This window comes from Dasypus novemcinctus, chromosome 22, assembly GCF_030445035.2.
Source record: "Dasypus novemcinctus isolate mDasNov1 chromosome 22, mDasNov1.1.hap2, whole genome shotgun sequence".
NCBI classification, from domain to species: domain Eukaryota; kingdom Metazoa; phylum Chordata; class Mammalia; order Cingulata; family Dasypodidae; genus Dasypus; species Dasypus novemcinctus.
This window is the reverse complement of record NC_080694.1, coordinates 71,192,895-71,218,613: the sequence shown is the minus strand read 5'-3', so window position 1 is coordinate 71,218,613 and position 25,719 is coordinate 71,192,895. Positions and strand designations below refer to the sequence as shown.

Here is a 25,719-nt window from a genome sequence, read left to right as displayed (position 1 = left end):
GCCAGAGTGTAAACTACAATGTAAACTCTAATCCACACTTAGTGGAATGCTCCAAAATGTGTTCATCAATTGTAATAAATGTATCACACCAATGAAAGATGTTGTTAACATGGGAAAATGTGTGAGGGATTGGGAGCAAGGCATATGGGAATCCCACATATTTTTAATGTAACATTTATGTAATCTAAGTATTTTTAAAAAATAAAATGTATGTTTAAAATAAATAAATAAATAGATAAAAATTCACTGAGCAGGAATAGGCAGGGGAAGTTTCCTGCACAGATTGAGAAATAGATGTATTATTTTTCAACTTCTTTAAACATAGAAATATTGCATTTGTGACACATAACACACATAGTCCAGAAGTAAATAAGTAATAATGTGTGCACATAATTATAAAATTTTAATCAGTATAGTTTTGAATTGGCAAATTAAAAACAAAATTAATGACCAATAACTTGGAATTGATTCAAATAATTTGGTGCCTCCTCATAATGAAGCACTATTCATCATTTCCAGTGTTATGGAGAATGTTTACTGATATGGAAAATGTTTGTGCTTATTAATGAAAATATCTATTACCAAAATGGAAACCAAATATATTGTTAACTTCTGATAACAAACACATTGCTTTTATGCTTTTCATCACCCACAGAATTGAATATCAAACATATATACTTGAGGTCTTGAGTTTGTGTAGGATAGTAGGTCTATGACCTTGACTGACTGGAGATACTGCAAATGTCCAGTTGAGAAATGCCTTTGTTCATGGTTTTCATGGGGAAATCCTTTTCTGGACACTATACAAATACACCTTAGTTAGCAAATTGTAGATACAGATCCCCAAGGGGTTGAGAAATTTGGTATCCTATGGACCTCTGATTTTTCATGGTGTTTTTTCCTCCAGGGAATATGGCTGAAGAAACATTTATTTTAGCCTTGCTCAAGGGTATTGCGCTGTGACATTAGCTTCAGGACAGAAACTCTGTATGCTGATGTCATGCCATTTGCCTATCTTCTTCTCTAGACATTGGAAAACTAAAAGGGAGAACAGGCAGGAGAGCTAGAGGTTGGGAGTCCCCTGCCTTATGTCCTCATCTCCCCACTTCTCGCAGTTACACTGATCAACAACAGCCGACTCAGCAGATGGCTCACTTGTTCTCTCCTCAGACCTTCCAGGATTTCTTTCTGAGGTCTGGTCTTTATCACTCTAACTCAAAATGAAATCATTCTTGTACATAGCACAAGAAGAATCACAAAAGATCCTTGGGAAGCGGAGAAAAAATTCTTCAACATTTTTTTCAAAAGGAAAAGGGTATTCTGCTAAGGATTTCTTCCTATTCCAAACAGCACTTGATAGCCGTTGTTCATATTTCATATTTCGTAAGAGATCAGGTAGGTAAAATTGGTTTTAAAATACTTACTGGGTTAAATTTTATGCACACATACAAACACACATAGTTCAAACTCCAAACTTCAAGGTCTGGTCACTCTCCTCAGGTCTGTTAAGCCACAACTCTCAGACATGAACCATGGAAAAGGCTATGGCCTCCACAACTCACTTTCAAATAAAAAGCCGGTTCCACGGAATGGAAGAGAGTAGTCACTACTCACCATAAACAGGATAAATGTAAACTAAGGAAGGGGCTATAGTGATAGGCACTCCTCGGATGATTTCTCATATTCCAAGATTTAAAAATAATTTAAAATATTGCAGTGGGAAGACTATTTACATGTTTGGATTTCATGTCTGATTCTGTCTTAAGTATGGCACGTTTCAGCACTTACATTAATGCGATTCTTCTTTGCAAATCTGAATATTTAAAAAGATCATTTCTCAGGCTGCTTTCAAATCTAACATCATATTAGATTAAGTAACTTTGACATTTGATATTAAATTAGAAAATGGGTAATTATTGCTTAATGAATTTAGGGTGACAGATAAATTTATACACAGAGACTTTACATTCTGAAAATTTTCATTTAGTTGAATTTTACATTTCGAATTTAAATTATGCTATTTTTGGAGGTGATAGAAATAACTTCTTGTGTTCCCATGTGACCCCAGGAGTAGAATATTTGAATTGGTTGGAATGCAATTTTTAATACTAATAGTAAAACACATCAATCTGGGTTAAATCAGCATTTAGTTTAAGCAACATTAGAAATCAGCAGCATGTTTGAATTTATATATTAAGGGTATCAAGTTATCTGAGAAGTTTTATTAGCTAAAGATCCATGAACCTTTAACTCCAGAATTTAAAATTCTAAAATCTTATTCTCTCTATTTAAGTTGCAGTAGTACTTACGAAATATAAACATGCTTGAATAAAAATGACAAATTAAGACTTGATTCATTATATCTTATACAAAGGATTCAATCAGATAATATTTCAGCAGCAGGTAAATTTGGGACAAGTGAGATATTATACAAAAGAGTAAATAAAGAAGTATGGTGGACCCTTAATCTGTGTTTTAGTGTGCAGAATAATGTAAAATGTGATGACCAAGACATATTTGGCCTTTTCATGACTTTTCCAAATGCAGTACTTTGTCTTTAACTATTGGGTGTTTTCAGAGGAATGTTTTCCTTATTTTACCAAATGTATTTTTTTTTTTGTCTATCTTAGTAAATAAATGTAATAATGCCGAGTGAGTTTGCTTATATTTATGTAAATATACCAGAAATATCTTCGTTATACCAAGTAAAGAAATATAAAATTAGCATGTAAATAATCATAAACCAGCTGTTAAAGAATGTTATAACACCATTTAGCTTCCTTCTATACTAAAACCTGCCAGTGATAGATCATAATCAGTCCTTAATCAGATAATTACTTATAAGAAACACAACCTAACTTGTCTATGAGATAGGGAAGACATGAAATAGATCCAAATTATTTTTCTGACCAGTATTCACTTCTCTCCCTATTCTTAAGTTCTAATTTCTATAACAAAGTACAAAGGTCACTTACACTCTATTTAGTATATGAAAGACTCAGTATTCACATCCTCTTGTCCTTCCCATTAAGAGTATTGCATAGATGCTAAAACTGGGAGTTCTCTTGTAGTTTAGTAGGTCACCTTAAAAAATATTTATCAGGAAATGGGGTACAGAGAATGGTCCTATGAATGAAAGAGGATTTGTTAGATGTTTATTGAGATGAAACATGTTGATACAAAACAATGACTTCATTTAAGGACAATTTTTTATAATTACTTATTTTCCTTTATCTGTGAGGAAGCACAGAAAAACTCATGTAGAAGTTTTCTTCAAACATTATTTAATTATATTTCAAATAAGTAATAGTAATAAGGATATTTTCCTAAATTGAATTCCCAATGCCCATTTTTCTGTTTACCCTAGTAAGCCTATGGAGAAAATCAATTTGACATCTGGGAGAGACTTTATTTTGCTTGGGTTCTCAGACCAGCCACAACTGGAGCTAGTTCTTTTCGTGGTAGTCTTGATATCCTATCTTCTGATGCTCGTCGGCAACTCAGCCATCATTCTAGTCTCTTGTCTGGACTCCAAACTTCACACGCCTATGTATTTCTTCCTCACAAATCTCTCCTTTCTTGACATTTGCTTCACCACCAGCATTGTCCCTCAGCTTTTGTGGAACCTGAAGGGTCCAGCCAAGACCATCACGTTCGTTGGTTGTGCCACACAACTCTACGTGTCACTCTCGCTGGGTTCTACTGAATGTGTTCTCCTCACTGTCATGGCATTTGACCGCTATGTGGCTGTGTGCAGACCTCTCAATTACACTACTGTCATGCACCCTTTCATTTGCAAATCCTTGGCAGGAATAGCATGGCTTAGTGGAGTGGGAAACAGTCTCATCCAGAGTACCATCACCCTTCAACTTCCCCGATGTGGGAATCACCATCTCCACCACTTCTTGTGTGAGGTGCCCGCCATGATCAAGCTGGCATGTGTTGACATCCACAAAAATGAAGTCCAGCTCTTTGTGGCCACCCTAGTTCTTATCCTTCTTCCTGTGACCTTGATATTGGTCTCCTATGGACTCATTGTTCAAGCAGTGATAAAAATTAAGTCAGCCCAAGCTTGGCACAAGGCCCTGGGGACCTGTGGTTCCCACCTAATAGTGGTGTCCCTCTTCTTTGGGACCAGCTCAGCCATCTACATCCAACCCAAGCGATCCTATGGCCACAGCCAGGGCAAATTCCTCACCCTCTTCTACACAGTTGTGACTCCCACCCTCAATCCCCTCATATACACTCTGAGGAACAAGGATGTCAAAGGAGCCCTGAAGAGGTTGATGAGGAGACAGAAAAATTCCTAAGGAAAAGTCAGGATCCAGTGCCTTTCACTTCTGGAAATGTATTAAAGAGATATGAAGATAAATATCTACTCCCAAGTATATATCTTGGATGTAATTTATCTCTCTGACTGTATGTACATAGATAATGCTCAAAAGATCTGAAAAAAGATTCAACTTGTGTAGCTCATGGAACTTCCTTTGTGAGGGTGTGTGTTTGTTTATAACAAATCTTCTCACACATCTATGCTTACGTATATAGTTCTAGAATTAAAAGTGTTTAAACTCACAGAATTACTTGAAACATTTATATTAGTATGAGGAAATTACTGTAGCATTTCCTTTAAAAATATCCCTGATATAATATTACTTAAAACATTTTTATACACACTATCCCAGTTCTTTCAAGAAAAATATAACGAACAGAAAATTTGAAAATATGTGTTGGGAGAGTTTGTATTAATTAATCCATGATATGAATCTACTTGTATACTACTAAGGAAAAAAAATATATAAGAAAAATGGTTATATCACTAAAAAATCAAATTATCTAGTTTCAGATGTTCCCAGAGACTGCTTGAGAATACCTTGTATTTAATGCTATTTGTTACTCTGTTTTTTTTCTTTGAACTTTTTAGTAGATGTCACTTGGGTTCTGGAGCAAGACTGCCTGGGTTTGAAATTTTTCTCTTTTATTCACTACTTGTGAATAGCATTCTTTTCCACCTAACCTACATATTTCTCAGTTCAAAAACTTCATAAATTCTGGTGAGGATTAAATCAACAAATTCATATATAGTGCTTACAAAACATTACCTGACATTTCCGAGGGTTGGAGTTGTCCTGGGTGGTGCTGCAGGGACAGTTACTGGACATTGTATGTCCTCCCATGGTCCACTGGGTGGACCGTGGGAGAGTGTGGGCTATGGTGTGGACCATTGACCATGAGGTGCAGTGATGCTCAGAGATGTATTCACCAAATGCAATGAATGTCTCATGATGATGGAGGAGGTTGTTGTTATGGGGGGAGGAGTGGGGTGAGGGGGTTGGGGGTATATGGGAACCTCATATTTTTTTAATATAACATTAAAAAAATAAATAAAGACAAAAAAAATTGAAAAAAGAAAACATTGCCTGGCACTGGTAAATGCTAAATAAATATCAATAATTACTACAATACTTCTCAAAGTTAATATTGGTTCTCGAAATCCCAAAATTCTTTTTCTTCCTTCATCATTTCCAAATAATGCTCTGTTGTTCTGTATTTTTTCTGCTCTTCTTCACTTTCCTGGGAACATTGAAACCTACCACATCCCTCTTTTCAACTTCACACTGAGTTTTACAAGGGTCAGACTGACCTGTAAACTTTGCGCAAAACCATTGGTTCTGGTTGGCAACTCTTTGAGTCCCAATGCATAACCTCAAACAACAATTATTTTAAGAACTAATGACTATCTAGGACAACACTTATGTAATTGAGTGTGCTGTGTCAAGTCTCAATTTCCTCACCTGTACAAGAGTGATAAGAGTTCCTAAATTTCTTGGCTGCTGTGAATATTCAACCTGCTAATCCACATAGAGTTTAGTTCAAATCCTGGTACTTACGAATAGGAACCACCCAATAATTGTTCTTCTACTTCATTTAAATGGTTTCAAGCATCACCAGACCTTACCTATATGATGATTTCCCTCTTACTGTTTTAATCACTTCCAAGTTTCTCCCAGTAACCTTCAAGTATACCCAACTATCCACTTCCCTTCATAAAGTTATAAATGTGTACCCTCCATATGTTTAAGTCTATATACCTTTATATGAATATAAATGTCATATCCATACTACCCTTCACCCATTCTCTCCATCTCAATCGTATATCAATGCTTTAATTCAGGTACTCTATCTTATTCCTACTTTAATTTGCAAACTCATGGTCCTCGGGAACAAATGGGTTCATGGGTATCCTTGTTTTGAAATGCTAGCTTCAATTGAGTGACCATGAATAGCCTCCACTATGTCAGGTGGTCTCTCCTTACCATAGATCTTCACAGCTACCTCAGGGTATCTTGTGGTTTGCCTCTTAGTCACTGAAGTATTTGAAGTGTGCTAATTCTTTCCAGCATAATTCTTTAAAGTTTCAAACTCTTCTCTTGACATTCTTTTTTTTTTTTCCAGGATGACTATTACTCAAGAGTTAACTTTCAACTGTAACTATGGAATACTGATATTAAAAGTCTCCTAATGCTTCCAGAATGAAGTCTAAAATATTAAGCATGGAATTCCATCTTCTACATCAAAATGATCTAATTGATCACTCACCTTCACAACATGCCTTCATTCATACTATGTTTAAGTAATAAGTAGAAGTCCAGAAAATTCTGAATTTTTTCCTTTGTATTAATCTCATGCACTTTATACTATATCTATTTAAAAGACCTGCTTAAGTTACTTTTCACACAATGTGTCCTGGTAACCAAATTGTAACTCTTCTCTGCATTGCAAAGTGCTTTCCTATGTGTTAATTAGTTAATGCATGAACAAAGGGATCCTGAAGAAAATACAATTTTTTTTCATAGTCAGAGTTAAAGGACATAATAGGGAATAACAGGAGATAGCATGAAAGAGTAAAAGAAGGTATAGTTAGGAAGGTATTCTCATATTTTGCTAAAGACATAAGAATTGACACTGAGGTCTGGGAGAGGATCTTTTATTCTATAGGGTTGTAGGCACTACACTAAGACAAACCTAGGTTTTACAAGCTATTTTACCTCTTGAAGATAAAGTTTCCAACTGTTTGAGAGGAATAAGGGTACAATCTACATAAGGTGGGGAGTTAGGTGAAAAAGGCAATTGATATGCACGTTAGCGAGACTGGCACAAGGAAGCTCAGAGCTCAGTAATCTATTAAAATGTTAACAAGGATTCTGCCCATGGGGTGTTCTTGAAATAAAAGAACAATAATTTTATTCTTTCATCCATCCTGCCCATACCACAGAGTGACTCTTTTCCTACATATGGGTCCCTGTGTTGCATCTTTACGATCTCAAAATTTTTTCTGTGGTCCTCATTTTCAAATGATAAAATTGTCCACTTCTAGTAATACAATCTTCTCCTAACAGTAATGCTAATATTAACTCAAGGCAACACTTCATTTATACTTAAAGATTCTGTGCTTCCCCAATTTGAGCCCTTTTAGTCGGACATTCAGCAGTGGTGCCTATTCCTCTATGAGTGTATTGATAAAAGCAATTTGGTAAACACTCAATGTAAAACTCTGTAGAGGCTGAAGGGAGAACTTCTACAGTAAGTCTTACTATGCTTTATAGCTAACAGCTTCACTCAGCTCTCACATTCTTATAATTTTAGGCAAGTTTTATGAGATCAGTTCCCTCTGATTCCCAAAGCCCCAGTAACACCTTCCAAGTTATACCACATCCCTTTTACTTGACATGAGGTGAGGAGGAAAAACCACAAGATCTGCACCATTTAAATCCTCCCTTCCTTTGAAAGTCTCATCTCTCTTTTTGTCACTCTAAACATGGACAACCAACTTAGGTCTCTCATGGCAAGTATTTATTATGTGCTTCATGAAGCACAGTGCTCCATGGAGCTTGTCACCACATCCCCATTTTGACCCTATCCTTTCATAACTGAGTGGAGATTATGACAAGTTCTGGCCTTTGAGGTGTGTACAAAAGTGAACTGCATTTATTCAAAGTCAAGTATTCAACTGCTGGTGAGAAATCTCCAAAGCTCTTGCTTTCCCTCTGCTACAACCACTAGCAACATTAGGGTTGATGGCAACTCTGTCAGGATATGATCTTGAGAGAAGAGACATGGCAGAGTCCCTACCTGGACGTAACAGACATACAGTGAGCATGAAATACATACACTCTGCTTTAAACCTTGGAGGTGTTTGCATCCTTTATTACTATAGCATATCCTACATTTCAGAGAGGATCAATTATTTCTGATATAAGCACAAAAGCAGTTGTCAATCCACTTCCTTTGAAATCTTAAGGCTGTTCACCTCCATTTAGAATCTGGATGTGCTTCTGAAGTATGTTCCTTCTGGATCTCTGGGATCTCAGGTAAAATAGACACTGCACCTCAGATATCAATCTTTTATATTATTATGATGACACAGTTTGAATATGGCAAGGTAAATGGTGACTGGAGAGAGGAAGGGATACAAAGCAGTTGTTTAAAGTTCAAACATAATAGCACAGACTGGAGCTGTTGATGACCTTAGCAGCACGTCTCTAGGCAACAGTACATGCGTCCTGAGAATGTGTTGAAAAGTACCCCCCTATGTATGGTGACTGAAGTCAGCAAAGAAAGGGATGAAGTTAGACAAGGACATGAAGAAGGCAGAATGCACAGGTTTGCTAACAGGTAGGAAAAAGTCTAGAATAAACTAAGTTCCCTGTTGAGTACCTGGTGCAAGTTCTTTCACTGAAAGGGAAAGAGAACCCTACGAGCCCCAAAGTCTTCACTTCAGTCCACCTCCTGGTCCCTAGTCTCCTTGAAAGCTGAGCCCTGTCATGCTTTTCCATGAATCCCTCCAGCCACATTCTACTTCCTATCTTTTCTTACTTCCCTAATGACCTGGATTCTTCAGTTTTATGGTCCTCTCCTCCATCTTTTCTCTCAGCTGTTACTATCTGCTCTGATGATATAAAAATCCTCAAATCTCCTAAATATTTAAAATGTACATATTTTTTCCTTTACATTCATTCAGCTATTGTTCTCTGATATTCCTTTCAGTCATGACAAGCTTCTTCAGAAAATTGTTTTCATTCATGGTGTCAGCTTCTACAGGTGGCAATCAGTATCCAATCTGGACCCCAGTTAGATAAACTACAGATTCCATATTGTCAAGAAACTTCTCTCCTAGTATATGCATTTTCTCCTTTTGAGTAGTAGAATTAATCTCACAGACTTGAAAGTCATATTCCATGTTTCTCTTTCACAACACAAAACCATCCATGATCCATGCAATGACTCACTGCTCCTTTATTTCATTCTATCTTACTGTCATTTTATTTTATTATTTCCTCTTGTTTTTCTTCCCATCACTTACTGCATTCCACCTCAGGATGGATTTAAAATATATATTTATGGAAGCCGATGTGGCTCAACTGATAGAGTGTCTGCCTATCATACGGAGGATCCAGAGTTCAATACCCAGGGTCTCCTGCCGCATGTGGTAAGTTCGCCCTGTGCAGTGCTACCTCATGCAAGGAGTGTCATGCCATGCAGGGGCGCCCCGCATAGGGGTGCCCCATGCTCAAGGACTGTGCACCACAAAGAGAACCACTCTGCATAAAAAAAGCACAGCCCACCCAGGAGTGGCACCGCACACCTGGAGAGCTGACACAGCAAGATGATAGAACAACAACAGAGACACAGTTTCCCAGTGCCAAGTGCCAATGCAAGCAGTTACAGAAGAACATACAGTGAATGGACACAGACAGCAGACAATGGGGGAAGAGGAGAGAAATAAATAAAATAAATCTTTAAAAATATATATATTTTCGGGTTTGAAATTTTCCTCAAGAGGATATAAAGTGTTACAGGAAATATTTTTACAAAGTATAAAAATGTAAATTTTCTGTGGGCTTATTTAAAGAAAAAGGTAAAACAGATATATTAATACATTTCTATAAAACCCAAGCTTCAAAGAAGAAATCACAAAGGAAATTAGAAAATGTTCTAACTGACAGAAAATGAAAACAAATTTGTATCAAAATTTGTGAGTTGCATCTAAAGTTATGGTGATCTAAAATCTACATCTATAATCAAAATCTAAAATGAATCTAAAGCGACAAGTATGCATGAGAAGGAAATAATAAAAAAAGACACTAACCAATTATTTACCTCTTAATCACTCTGTTTTCCCTGCTGTACATAGCTGCTATTCCTGGCTTATCTTGCACTATTACTTATTAAGAAGTTTTATTGAGATACATTCACATACCCTCTCATCTATTCAAAGTGTATAATCAATGACATTTATTGCAATCACAATGTTGTGCATTTATCACTAAAAAATTTTTCTTGTTTGTTGTCTGTTTTTTGCTTATTATTATTATTAAAATAATGAAAATGCTCTAATAATGATTGAAGTGATGACTGCAAAATGATGTGATTATACCTAATATGATTGATTGTAAACCTTGGGTGAATTGCATGATTTATTAATATGTATCAATAAAACCCAGTTGTTTAAAAAGAAAGATATTGAAATCAATGAAATAAAAATAGAGAAAAAAGAGAGAATATTAAAGAAACCACTATTTTTCACAAAGACCAGTTAAATTGAAGGCCTCTATGGGAACTGATGAAGTAAAAAAAAAGAAGCAAATTAAATTATAAATGTATCAGTAGGGGAAAAGGGGACAATTCTGCAGTGTACTACAAATATTTAAAGTTTAGTAAATTGAACATCATGACTAATTTTATGCTCATGGCAATTTGCTCTAATTCATTTGGGGAATGAGAAGATTTGCAGCTTGGCTGTAGTCCTGTGGAGTGTGGTCTACTTTTATTCCACCTTTACTCATAGGGTGAAACTTTCTGTACTCAGAGGAGAAAGCTGGGATGATTCCAGCAGCCCCTACCCTTGGTGGGTCCTGTACTCAAGTATTGGGTCCCCAAATCTTGACACTCCTTATCTTGCCACTTAGTTTCAAAGCATTCTTCAATCCCTTTTGTGATGCCATGTACCTAAGGGTGAAAGTCCCCAAACTTACTCCACAATTTTTTTCCTGCTCCCACATCTTGGTCATATCATTTGTTGCATGTAATCTCTAACTGCTCTAGTAGCTCTCCCACACCATCAAAGAATTGTCCCGCTTTTCAAATTGCTCTTAGAGAGATGATTATGCTCATTTACCTGGTCTATTATTCCTGGGAGAAGAAAATTGATTTCATTTTAAGTATCTGAGTAATTATTTGATAAATATTGCTAATAATTTGGTCATTATTTTAGGAAAACAGAAGATGAGTGCCTAAATATAACAAATATTTTACATAATCCTACTGTTTTAGTAACTTCTTGATATATCAGAAAGGTTTGATACTGGGTATGAACTGATCATTTTTAACCAGCCTTGTCATAAATGTCAGCTCCAGTAAGTAACTCAGTAATTTTCTTGGGTAGGCTATTTAAACTGTCTAAGCAATGGTGTGCTAGGAATTGTTTAAAAACTGGTCTTTGTAGTGAGGGAAAGAATTGGAGCCCTGATCTGCAGCGTTTGCTGGGTTCCATAGTTGTAATACTGCAATCACATGTGGTTTCAAGCTCCCTATGTTTCAATAAAAGGCCCATTAAATTCCTTTAACTCCAACAAGCAGCTTTTATGAACGGCTGCTAGCTGGGTCCAGGATGCAGTTGCTTGCTGAGCTGTGTTCTGAAAATTATTTTTGGACTTACCCCACTGATCTAACATGGAGGGGAAGGTCAACCACCACACCAGGGAGCCAAGAGTGCATACAACTGAAAGCAGGAGAATTGCATCCAGCATCCATGTGGAATCTAAGCCCCCTCTTGATATAGATGTGGAGTGGACACAACCATTCTAAGGTACACAGGATGGAGGAATAGAGGATGGATTAGAGTGGACTTACTGATATTCTATTCATGAACTATTGTGATTAGTAATCAAAGAAAATGTGGCATTGGTGTGGAGAAAGTGGCCATGGTGGCTGCTGGGGGTAGGGAGTGGGAGGAAGAGATGTGATGTGGGGGCATTTTCAGGGGTTGGAGTTGTCCTGGGTGGTGCTGCAGGGACAATGACCAGACATTGTATGTCCTCCCATGGCCCACTGAGTGGACTGTGGGAGAGTGTGGGCTATGATGTGAACCATTGACCATGAGGTGCAGCGGTGCTCAGAGATGAATGTTTGATGATGATGGAGGAGGTTATTTTTATGGGGGGAGGCGTGGGGTGGGGGGGGGTATATGGGGACCTCATATTTTTTTAATGTAACATTAAAAATATAAATAAAGACCAAAAAAAAAAACTAAAAAAAAAAAAAAAGAAGAGAGACTAAGAAGCACTTCTGGCATTCAGACCTCCTCGACCCAGACAACTCTGTGCACTGCACAGATGCATGGCCATTGTCAGCAACTCTGGATGTTGACTTTTCTTAGCCTTTCTCTTCATTCTCCTTTCAGCTGTCTCTCCAACAAAATTTTCTGTGGTTAATTCAACTCACTACTAATCATTTTCCTTAGAGCTCCCTCAACACATCAGGCTGACTGATGGGGAGAGGTGAATTTATGTGTCAAGGATAGAAAGTATGCATGAACCCAGTAGTTTTCCTCAACTTAACTGAACCACCTGCTTAAGAGGCTGCACCTCAGTCTATAAGCTTTATGATCTAGGGCATATAATTTAAAAAAAAAGAAAACAAATCCAAAATGTCCAAATACCCACATCTTTCAAAAAATGGAAATTTCTCTCTCTCAAGTAAAAAAGTCAAAGGCTAATGCACACAATATTCTCTGGAATCCAGACTCATTCCCTTTATCCTTCTGCTGCAACTTATCTTGACTTTGGCATGTGTCCTTATTTTGCAAGCTGTGCACTAGTAATTCAGCTATCATACTGCATTCCAGGGTCATGTGTGGATGGAGGAGGGTATAAAAAGAAGGCAACCTCCTACACATAAAGGGTCCTGCTGCATATGCCAATGTACTTCAATTTATATCTCATTGACCAGAGCTCAAGGAAATGATAGAGGTACAAGAAAGCACCAATGGCTCTGCCAGTTGTTTCACTGCCTGATCATACTCTTTTCTGCATACCCCTGACACCTACTTCAAGCATCTCATTCTCCTTCCTTTGGAAGGTGCACAAAGCTGCTATCTTCTCGGTGAATCTCAGGCTTCCAAAGTAAAGTTAATAGAGGAGGGAATCCTAAAATCAATATAAAGTATTTTAAAAAAAGGGATTTGTTAAGCTTCAGTAATATTTCAAGTGATAGTGAGGGAGGAGAACATTTTACTACATTTGTATTTTTACCAACAGCTAGTCCTCGAATACATTTTTATATGATTTAGTATTTATTTCTACACAAAATACCAATCTTTATCCATTTAAATATTTTAAAACACAGATCTTCACTGCATCCAAACCCTATTTTTTCACTGTGGACAATGAACTTTGTGAAGTTTTGGAATGTTCTATTCACAGGTTAATGTGTTTACTCATTCTTTTAGCTGGAAAATGTGGGTACTAAAAAGTTCTTCACTTAAACAACTCTGAATACTTAAATACACTAAATGAGCTGGTTTTCTCTTACACTAATTTTAGAAGTTTACTCTTTGTACTTAGTTTCCTGGCAGATATTAAATGATCCTTCTCTGTTTTGCTTTCAAGAATAAGATATCTCAAAACAAAACCAGACAGAATGGTCAGAAGCACCTTATGATCCAATAAATCTGTAGGTTTCTTTAGAGATACAACATTATTTCACTTGTGGTTTATTAGCCACTGAAACCCAGGACAAGTTGAATGCTTAATACAGGATTGAGAAATTGTACACACCTTCCTCACAAGAATCCTGGAAGCATCACTTGTATGTTTGTGTTTTTTTCTTTTTTTACATGTTTTCCCCTTCACCTATCCCTTTTTCTTTCCACTATAAAAACCCTAACCCCCTTCTCACTTTGAATTGGTTTGGTGAAGACCCCCTTTTTCCTTGCTTGTGCACTTGTAATAAATCACCTTCTCCCTGAGAGATGTGTTTTTCTTTGTGGTCCTGGATCGGTTTGCCCTTCAATTGGAAATAGCTGAGCTTATGGTAACAATCCTGTGACTCCTACAAATATGAAATGATTGGCAGCAGGCACTGGCCTCTGTGCAGTCAACACCCACACCTGCTGTCCACCAGTACTTTCCACCCTTTCCCCCATTTCCCCTGACCCAACCCCCAGCACAGGCATTTGCTTTCTCCTTGGACAGTCTGAAAGTGACAAGAGTTTTCAGGAAGGAAATCTTAGTGATGTATTAGTAAGGGTCAGATATTCTCCCTTCCTGGCCGGGCTCTGTCCCTTTGACCCCCAATCTGTGTCACTGAGGAAGCTGCACTCTTCCCAAAGGCAGGTTGATAGACGGGTAAGATACCTATTTGTAAACTTAATTAACATATGGATGACAATCCCTCTAAATCCAGAGCTTTCCTTATAATTGCAGAAATTCATTGAGGAGTCAAGATACTCCAGCAAACCTTTGGGGTGAAAAAAAATAAGCAAGCCATGGTCTCTCTTTTCCTGAGGCTTAAATGAAATGAGTACCTTCATTGGAAATATAAATATTAAAATTAATTGCCATGCAGGGAAAATGTTGTAAGTGCTTTAATATAAGTGTAAATTAGTTCAAATAGACTCTCAAATAGGTAAGCAAGTTTTAAGAGATACAAATGAATTCAGGGTCCATGCTTTCTTGCAGAGCTGTTGTTTCATATTTAACTGTGTTTTAATTAATTGACTGCTTCCCCATCCTTAACATTAGGGACTTTTGCATAGCTCAGTAGATACTCAAATTAGTTGATTAAATGTAACTGTAATACACAACTATCTTTGTCCAGGACATGGTATTCAGAATGCATTTTGTATGTTTGTATATCCATTTTTGCATGTACATAATTCTGGCTTTTTCTTTATTTGTGATTGCTGGAGAACAATAAAGCAAGAAGCAGAGACAAAAATGACTAATAGAAGGAAAGATTAGGGGAAAAGATGGAAAATTCCTTGAAGCAGGTACATAGAGACTGAATCTGTTGGGGCTAAACATGTACAGAGTAAGTACACATGAAATCAGGTACGTTGTTATGGAAATTACATTTTATTCTCATAATGACCCTTGAGGAAGGTATCATTATCACCCCCTTTTATAAATGGGGGAACAGGAATAGAAGTTTAAATCCCTGTTAAATTTGACCCATCTACTTAAAGGCACTACGCTACTCAGAATATATAAGAATGTATGCTTCTTTGCCTGTGTGTGTACAGAAATAATTGTATAGTCACATGTATATATTCTTATACATATATTTTTGTGACTGCATCTAGTACGTTTGTTTATTTCTAGTAGTCAGGATCCTCAAAAACACACTTTTGTTTTACATACGTCAGCTTCAAATGCATAGTTAATACTGTATAAACCATGTTTTGAAAATCAGGAAATTGTTTCCTTTTCCATTTCTAACACTTGCTACTTTTCTGTCTGACCTCAGAAGTATCAATTCATCTAATTTGAGCCCCTTACTTAAAAAGAAAATTTTTGCTCTGCCTTCTTTAACTGCTAGCTATGAGATTATTGTTCAATGAATGTTAAACTGTTCAATCACAAATGAAATGTACAAAACAAAAATTATCTAGGAAGATATTATGATTTTTAAACTTTTAAAGTATGAAAATTAGAGATTGCAAAATTATGTGCAGATGAAAATGAAGATGAAATCTGTAAATTGCATAACAAATACTGCATGATTAAATCAGAGTCCATTTAAATTTAGAAAGGACTGAATCATATGCAGTGCCTAAATTTAGGTAAATTAATACTGCTAAATACACATATGGTTCCATGTGTTATATTTCCCACAATACGGGCTGACACTTAATGTAAGTATAAGTGCTTCAGACCTGGATGTTTATTCACATACACAACAAGTATGAAAATGCTGGAGGGTTTTGATTGATGATTTGTCCAATGACTTGACAGTGTTGAGCTTTACTAAGTAATATATAACCACATGGTATAAGGGTCTATTTAAAAGAACAAACCAAACTGCAGCACACCCACAGAAAGTACAAGTGATCTTTGGTTAGAATTGATAATAACTGGATTGAAAGAGAAATAACTCATACTTGAGGTATTTAAGGAGATGAGATTTATTTTAATTGACTTTAGAAGATAGAGTTAGCACTCATGGGCAGGAAATACAATGTGCACTATCGGGCCACCAAACCATTAAAACAGTTTTTCATTACATGACTCCTTGTGAACTGTTAAGGGTAGTGAACATAAAGGGAGACAAGAAAAAAATCCAGCCCTTTCATCTGAGGCTCCTCCTAGGAAGAAATTAGCCAATGAGTGTTCTCAGGGTGCTAAATGTGCACTTAGCCGTGGAACATGGGGAAGGGCATCAGTCAGGAAGGGTCTCCAGATAGGAGGCCAAGCTTTCTGGACTGGAATATAGATTCGCAGCCCACTAGGTAGACAAACAGAGAAGCAAATTTATACAATATGGACAATAAGGACTAGAAAAAGGAAATAGGTAAGAGGAAGGCATGCATTAAGAGATAGAAGAGTTTGATATGACGGTACCCTGAGTCCATTGGGTAAGCGTGAGATATAAAGTTCCATGGATTGTCAGCGAACTGATCCAGAGACTTCTTTGAATCAGGCTAAGAAATGCAAATCTTTGTTTGCATGGAATGACCACTCATTTAGTACGAAACCCTCAGGTAGAGACCGGATCGCAATGAGATATGTTGAAGGTAATAGATTAGTTACACTGACGTCATCTTCTCATGGCGATGGTGGACTATTACATGCTTGTGATACACTCTTCCATGGCCATACCTCCTTGTAACTCAAGCTCAACTCAAGAGGCTTCATTCTCCAGAACATCCTCTCTGACCACACAGTCTAAACTAGTCAGGCACGAGGACAGTCTCCAGTTTTAATTTGCTGCAATGCACCACTTATTTGGTTACTGAAATAGTATTTAACTTCTGCTTTCATTCACTACAATGTAAGTTGATATGGGGAGTATTGTTTTTCCCTCTCAGGTGTGTTCCAGGATATAAAATGGCAACTGCTGATTTCTCTATCATTATATACTTATTGATTAAATGAATGAAGAAAGGAAATCAGTGGCAGCAGTAAAGGGGAGAAATGAACAGATAGGAAAGACATAGAAAAAAAAATTGATAGAAATTGACAGGTTATTGAAGGATGACATGAAGAGTCAACTAAGCTAAACCTATAATATTCATTTGTATGCTTAGGCCATAGTATATTTTGGGAACACCAAATCAGATAGTAAAATTCTAAGAATCTTCAGTTTGAAAAAGTATGAGAATGAATGTAATTTCAAAACATTTTCAATTATGGAATTGCCAATAATGTTGTATGAAGCTTATACCTTTTATGAAATGACAGACCTCTTTAATAGCATGAAAATGATATTCCCATCATCTGAGAAAGTCCCTGGGCTTATGGTACCCTCCCTTCTTCCAGGCCATGAGCCTCAACTGCTCCTTGTGGCAGGAGGACAGCTAGTCTGTCCAGAGCTTTGCCTTTGCCCGGTTCTCTGAACTCCCTGAGCAGGGCACCCTCCTCTTTGCCCTTGTCCTGCTCCTGTTCCTGACATCCCAAATGGGAAACGCTCTCATCGCCCTCGACATCTGGACCAGCCCCAGATTTCACATTCCCAAGTATTTCTTCCTGTCCAACATGTCCCTCTTGGAGGTTAGGTACACTTGCTCCATCACCCTGAAAATTCTGCAGAACCTCGTGACTGAGGCCACAGTGATCTCTAGAGAGAGCTGTGCCATGCAGATTTTGCTTCTTTGAAACAGTACTGTGTAGCATTTATTTACATGTGTGTGCAGTTATTAATAAGGTAACCAACCCTACATGTAAAAATAACTAATTACAATACAACCTTAGGTAGATGAACATTTAGAAGTTTCTATTTATCTAGAAAGGTATCCATACATGTTTTATTTAGTATTAAAGTATGCTAGCTAGGATTTAGGAAGGCATACAAATACACATACCCATACATGTTTATTTATGCATAGGTTCTTCACAAATTAGCCAATGAAAGATACTTATAACACTCCCAGAAAGGATGTAGAGTAGACAACTGCTGGATACCATTGGAAAGAAATTTCACACTTGCTTTTATTTAGGTGATTTAGCTGTGCACTCCCAAATGAAATGAGAATCCATAGTACTTAATGTCTAAAAGTCCCCAATATCTAAGGGATTACTTGAGTATTTCCCTTTTCTGCTTAACTTGGGTACTTACAAGCAGCATTTTCAGAGCCCAATTAACCTTTTTGTTTCTCAAGGTGTATATCAGAAGATTAAGGGAGGGTGTCACTACAGTGTAGAAGAGAGTGAGGAATTTACTGTGGTTCTGTTTGTACTTGCTTTTGGGCTGGATGTAGACAGAAATTACAGTTCCAAGGAATAGGACCACAATGATCAGGTGGGACCCACAGGTCTCAAATGCTCTCCTCCTGCCCTCATTTTATCCTGAGCAACTTCTAACAATGCAGCCATAGAAGATCAGAATAAGCCCCAGAGGTGTAACCACAAAGAACACACTAGCTATGGCGAGCTCATTCTCCAGAAGGTTGTGTCCACACAGGCCGTTTTCATCAGGGCAGGCTCCTCACACATGAAGTCATCCATCGTGTGGTGGCTGCAGAGAGGCAATTGGAAAACAAGGATTGTTTGCACCGTGGACCCCACAAAACCACTGACCCATGCCATAGCCTGCCAACTGCTGAAGAAGTTTTGGGTGCATGGTTACACTGTAGCGGAGGAGCCAGCAGATGGCGATGAAGCGGTCATAGGCCATCACAGTCAGGAGGACACATTCCGTGGAGCCCAGCCCCAAAGCCATGTACAGCTGGATCACACAACCAACGTAGCTAATGGTCTTCTCAGGGCCTTTGAGATTCCAAAGCATCTGTGGGACAATACTGTTGGTGAAGCAGAGGTCCAAAAAGGAGAGATTGGAGAGGAAGAAGTACACGAGCGTTTGGAACTTGGGCCTCAGATGTGAGACCAGCATGATGGATGTATTCCCCATCAGTGTCAGAACGTAAATGACAGTGATGACCAGAAGGAGAACCATCTCGGGCTTGGGCTGGTCAGAAAATACCAAGAGGATGAAACCTGCTGTGTTGCTAAAATTTGTCCCTTTCGTTGCTTCTTCATTGTGAGTCACTTTTCTAGCTCATTCCTATTTTATTCCTGTATGGGAGGAAATCAGATCCCATCAGCATTGGAACAATAACAAACCGGTTCAAGGTTGAACATTTGCAGACTGGAATCATGAAGAGAAAAACAACAGACAGAGATAAAATAGTGCAGAATAAAAATAACATCTGGTGATTTTTTGAATGTGGCAAGAAAACAAATACTTAAAGTCAAGAAAAGATCTAATTCATTAAAAGGAAAGATATAAATATAGAATGTGAATAAATTTACAAAAGATATCAGAGAGTTAAAATAAACTATTGGAAAATGAATAGATAGGTCTTCAATGAGCATCCTTTGGAAAGGCAAAGAATTTGAAAATAAAATGATTGGCGTATATTTACATACATGTTATTTAGAAAATATCTATAAAAGATAAATTGAATGATACATCAAACAAGCAAGAGTATGACAGATAGGATATATAGAATTGGAGACACAAATAAATCAAGAATAGTTAGAAATATTTAAACATGTGAGTTAGATATGAATATCATTATTATTCATTGATTTTCTATATTGTATATTCTATGTGGCTGGCTAATTTTTTTTATTTATACAGTAATATGCTATTAAACTTGTCAATACTATTTTCATGAGAAAACTCTCAATTCTTTTTTTAAAAAATTTTATTGAAGTATGTCACTCATACATGAACATACATAAACAATCATTATATAGTCAAAACTGTGAACTTACAAAACAAACATGCATATCATCATACAAGACTCTCATATATCATCCCACCACCAACACCTGACATTGTTGTAAAATATTTCTTACAAACTATGAAAGTGCATCGTCAAAACATGACTACTACCTATAGCCAATATCTTACATTTGCTGTATTTTTCACCCAACCCACCCGATTATTAACAGCCTGTAATAGTTAATAGTATTTATATTTTTATCATTCATGACAGAACGTTCTCATATTTGTCCTGTTAGTCAACATCCACTTGCCACCACTGGATTCCCTGTGTTACACATCACCATGTTTTGTACAATGCATTCAAATTGTATACTCAGTAGTTCTCATTTTCATCATAGAGTTATGCTGCTTTCTCCAAAATTTTAGAACTTTTTCATTACTCCAAAAGGAAAAATCCCATATCCCTGTATAGTCCTCTATAGTTATCTTTTAGAATTGATATATCTTCTTTGCCATTGCTGCAAAAATATCACAATAGTACTGGTAGCTATTGTCCATAAGTTACATTAGTTTTAACTTTCCCATGTATTACCACAGTCTTAGCACATTTTAAAAGAAGAGTATTCTTATATTTATACTATTAATCACAATCTTCATCCACCACCAAAATCACTACGTTATATTCCCTAGTTTATTCTCTGGTTTCATTTTCCCTGACATTTATATATACCAACTACACCTATCAGTCACAATCTCACTTATTAATCAGTAGTGTTAGTTATACTCACTATGTTGTGTTACCATCAATTCAATTCACGTCCACTCTTTTACCTATGTAAAAGAATGGGAGCATCAGCTCCCATTTTCAACCCACCTTCTATTTCCTAGTAAACTGTACTCTAGAGTTTACCTCCATGAGTTTATACAACATATTTAGTTCATATTACTGAAAACATTCAATATTTGTCCTTTTGTGTATAGCTTATTTCACTCCACATAATATCCTCTATGTTCATCGTTTTTGTCATTTGCATTCTGATTTCATTTCTTCTTATAATTCAATAGTATTCCATTGTAAGAATATACCACATTTTGTTTATGTTTCGTCATTTGATGGAAACATCAGCTGTTTCCATATTGTAGTAATTGTGAATATTATGCTCTGAACACTGGTGTGCAAATGTCAGTTCACATCCTTGCTTTCAATTCTTCTAAACATATTCCTAGAATATATTGCTGGATCATATGGCAATTCTGTGTTCAGCTTCTTGAGGTACTGCCAGATTTTCTTCCCCAGAGGCTGCACCATTCTACATTCCCACCAACATTGAAAAAGTTTTCCTATTCTCCACATCCTCTCCAGCATTTGCAGTTTTCTGTTTTTTGTTTGTTTGTTTGTTTGGTTTTTGGGTTTTGTGTGTGTGTGTGTGATTTTTAAAAAATAATTATTGGTCATTTGTAAGTGCATAATGGTAGCTCATTGTAGTTTTGTTCTGTATTTCCCTAATAGTTAGTGATGCTGAACATTTTCTCATGTTCTTTTTGGCCATTTGCATTCCCTCTTTGGAGAAGTGTCTATTCAAGTCTTTGGCTCATTTTTTAATGGGTTGTTTGTCTTTTAATTGTTGAGTTGTATGATCTCTCCATGTAAGATAGATATCAGACCCTTGTCAGATACATGGTTGCTAAATATTTTCTTCCATTGAGTAGGCTACCTTTTAAATTTCTTGACAAAGTCTTTTGAAGACAAAAAAATGCTTAATTTTGAGGAGGTCCCATTTATCTGTCAATACTGTTCAATATCTTCTTAGAATATTGATTTTTAAATAAGTGATTTTAATATTTTTGTTAGTGAACTGTGTGTTGTACATGTGTCAACATGCACTAATCTGTGTGTGAATGCATGAAATAAACACACATTATTGATGAGCCAAGGACATATTTATAGACTACTATGAAAGAGAAGTCGATGAGAAGGAAGTGAGCTGTGTTAACCAGTGTAAAATGCTAGCATGAATTGCAAATTAATTATATTTTTAAGAATTGTTAAGGTAAGCCATTCATAATAAACAGGAATTAAGCATCATTGGTATCACTTCCTAAAGAATATGCAATGTTTTTCTAAAATCATCTCCAATGTAGATGGTGTGCCTTCCAAATTTTGTGTAAAATGATCCATTTAGTTACAAAAAGGACATACCAGAAATTTTTTGTGCATTTATTTTCAATCTTTTCTAACTTATCTCTCAGTTTATATTCTACATAGGATATAAATATATTCATTGCATAATATCTGCATATGAGTTGTATATGAAGATACTGATATTTTGAGGTTCCACACCCTGAAACTTTTGGAAACAATGGTTTCATAGACTCTTTTTGTTTCCTCCGTTTATAATATCTTTTATCAAATACAGTGTCAAAATGAGATAAAACTATTTGCCAGGCATGCTGATCCTGATTTCTTTGCCCTGAGAGTGACTGATGGTGTCTTTCCAGAGCTGTTTTGTAATGCAGTCACACAATGTAATATGATGCAGCAAAGAAAATTGCGCTCTACTTTTATATTCACCAGCATGGATGGATCTTACAAACTTAATATTGAGTGAATGGATGCAGAAACAAAGGCAATCATGCTATAGGAGTTCACCTATTATGTAATACTAAACAGTCAAAATAATGGTTACATGTGGGTATAGAAAAAAGTGACAAAAGGAGGGTCCATCTAGAGTGTTCCTTTGTAATGATTCATCAAGTTATACTTTTATGAACTCTTTCCCTTCAGGTACATAGAATAATTTATTTTAAAAATTCAATTGACTTTCATGAAAAAATTTCATAAATCGAGATACTCTTAAAGATTTAGAATATTTTTTAGTCCTGGAAATCAATGAATGAATTTTTAAGATTTATTTATTTATTACTTATCCCTTCCTCCTCTCCCCTAGATGGATCTCTTTGTCTGAATGCTCATTCTTTGCTCCCCTTATTCAAGAGGCACTGAAAACCAAACTCAAGACTTCCAACATGGGAGATGAATGCCTTTAGAGCTTGAGTCAAACCAATTCCCCAGAATTTTTTTTTATAATATATATTTTTAATTTTTAAAAAAGATACTTATATTAGATAAATGTTGTATAAAAATATATGGGATTCCCAAAAGCCCCACTCCCAAACCCTCCCACATTAATTTTCCCACATTAACAGCATCCTTCATTAGTGTGGTACATTTGATATAATTGATGAACACATTTTGGACCATTGCACCTAAGTGTGGATTACAGGTTACAGTATAGTTTACACTCTCTCCCACACAATTTGCAAGTTATGACAAGATTTATAATGGCCTGTATCTGCCATTGCAATGTTATATAGGACAATTCCCAAATCCAGAAAATACCTCCATATTATACCTATTTTTCCCTCTCCCTGCCCTCAGAACCTCTGGTGGCCACTGCTTCCACATCAATGATGAAATTCTTTCATTTGCTAGAATCACACTAAGTCTATAGTAGAACACCAGTAAGTCTACTCTAGTTTATTGTTCACACCCCAGTCCTGAGGATTCTGGGAATGCCCACTCCACCTCTAATTAAGATGGGCATAGATCCCATGGGAAAGATGGATGGGATTATCTTGCTTGAAGTTGCAGACACTCTCTGTTCCTTGAGCTGATTATTGCCCATCATCATTTCCTTGTTAATTGTCCTAGGTGAGACCAATGAACTGGAGAGTAGGTGCTGCAACTTTGTTGAGATCCAGGGCCCAAATGGCCCATGGACAGCCCAACGATTTAAGTTTCTTGGACATATACTTATCAACTCTAGCACTAACTCCAGATTCTAATAGAAGGGACAGAAGAACCATGTGTAAGGAAACCACCACTGCATCCTACTCTTCATACAATTCTAGAAATGTGTTCAACTGGCACTGAGTAGTTGTTTCCTTCAGATGGAGCATGTGCTGTGCCATTTGCCAAGTCTATACCACTCTTCAATATTGAATATTCACCTTAACTAAGGATGTTACCATTCATCTCCACATTTATCACTGTGGTTTCTGTACACATGACCCATTTAGTAATGTCTGCCACCTGCCTTGGACCTGAATGTGCATGACTTTATTACATGGACTATAAAATATTTAGAAAAGGATTAACTCTAAGCAAAAATGCTTTCATTTCTACCGTTGAGACCTACAAGAAGCATGAAGGATAAATATGGATGTGGATATGTTCATAGGTGGCAAGGAGGAAGTCAATGGAGATTTTTAGTCTGGGGCTTCAGGATTATCTTCAAAGTTAGAAGCAAGACCAGGGATGGAGGCATGCAGGAGGTAGTGTGGGAGGTTTTAACTATTTATTGAATGTTTGTCATGAAGATGGAAGAAACAAACAACAGGAGACAAATAGAAAGATTTCTGAGAATCTCATACTTCTATCTCCAGCAACACTCAGTCAGCCACAGGTAATGAGCTAGAAGGTCCTGCTAGAACTCTCCATGGCTCCGATGGTTTTACAAGCAAATGTAAAGAAAGTACAAGGTGATAGGAAATTTAAAGTTATAACAAAAAGAGTTTGGAATTATGAACCAATGGGAGATGTAGATAGCATATATGCACATATCTTATTATATACTCATATATAATAAATATGATTACTGATTGAAATTTAACATGAATGTGGTGGAAATGAATATATCTTTGCAGTTTTGCTGACATCTAAACTAGGGTGAAAGATCACAGAGACACAGGTAACTCTCTCAGGATGATCTCCTGGGACAGTTCATCTTTGGTCAAGAAGGAGTAGGATATTAATTACCATTTTGGGAGAAATGTGTCCCTAGGGTCTTCTTGGACACTGTGTCTTGAGTCTTCTTCCAGGCTTTCTGGAATTCTACTCTTCAGGGTTCTCAAGCTCCTTTAGGATCTCCAGCCTGCACATAAGTCTTAGGGACTGGCCAATTTAAGGTAATAGCAGTCAGAACACCAGGGCTTCAATTCCAGTTTCTTGTTAAAAGAAAGTTATCAGCAAGCAAAAGAAAGCTGGAAAACTTATGCCCTTCTAATGTATTCATTTGTTTTTAAGCCTGCACCACATTGACTGACCATGATTTCAACTCTTAACTTTCAATAGCAAATCAAGATTATAGCTTAAAGTGAAGTCTATATAGGTGAAGTGAGGTAATATGGGGTACACGTTATGTAAAATTCGTATTCTTTTATAAGCTTAAAATGAATGTGCCATTACAGGAACCAATTCCTGACTGTGCCTTGGAAAAAGGAAAGTTTCTCTGAGGAAGGCAGAGCTTCTGGCAAGATTGCTTTGGCCTAGGTGGGCACTCCCAAGCTCTCTCACAGAAAACAGTTGAGAGGGGGGAAAATCCTTCCTGAATGAGCTGTTTTGGGAAACCCAGAAAGAAGGAGGCTTCAGGGCACCAATCTGGAAAAAAACAAAACAAAGAGATAAAGAGCTCAAGGAAAAACCATGGGTTCTTACCGCAGTGGCTAGAAATGGTGGGCAGCTAAAACCACCCTAAATATAAAAGCCACTGCCAACACCCTGACTCCCACCAGCCACCTAACAGGAGGGAGTGATCTCCAGGGGTAAGAGGGTTCCGGCGAAGGGTGGAGAGGGTATCCTTTTTGTTTGTTTGATTACCTGGACCCCATTTGATCTTTAGGGAGCATACAGGCTGGCAAGAGGTAGCTCTGGGAAGATGCAAATCTACTTAGACAGCATGATTTACCTAGTTGACCTGGGAGAAAGGA

The 25,719-nt window shown here is 36.9% G+C and overlaps 1 protein-coding gene across 1 annotated transcript; it reads left to right on the top strand.

Annotated features, from left to right (window-relative positions):
- Positions 1-3,374: 3,374 nt before the first annotated feature.
- On the top strand, positions 3,375-4,310 carry LOC101427826 (olfactory receptor 2G3-like). The gene has a single exon (XM_004472101.1). The coding sequence runs from the start codon at positions 3,375-3,377 to the stop codon at positions 4,308-4,310; it is 936 nt and encodes a 311-aa protein (XP_004472158.1).
- The last annotated feature ends 21,409 nt before the right edge of the window (positions 4,311-25,719 follow it).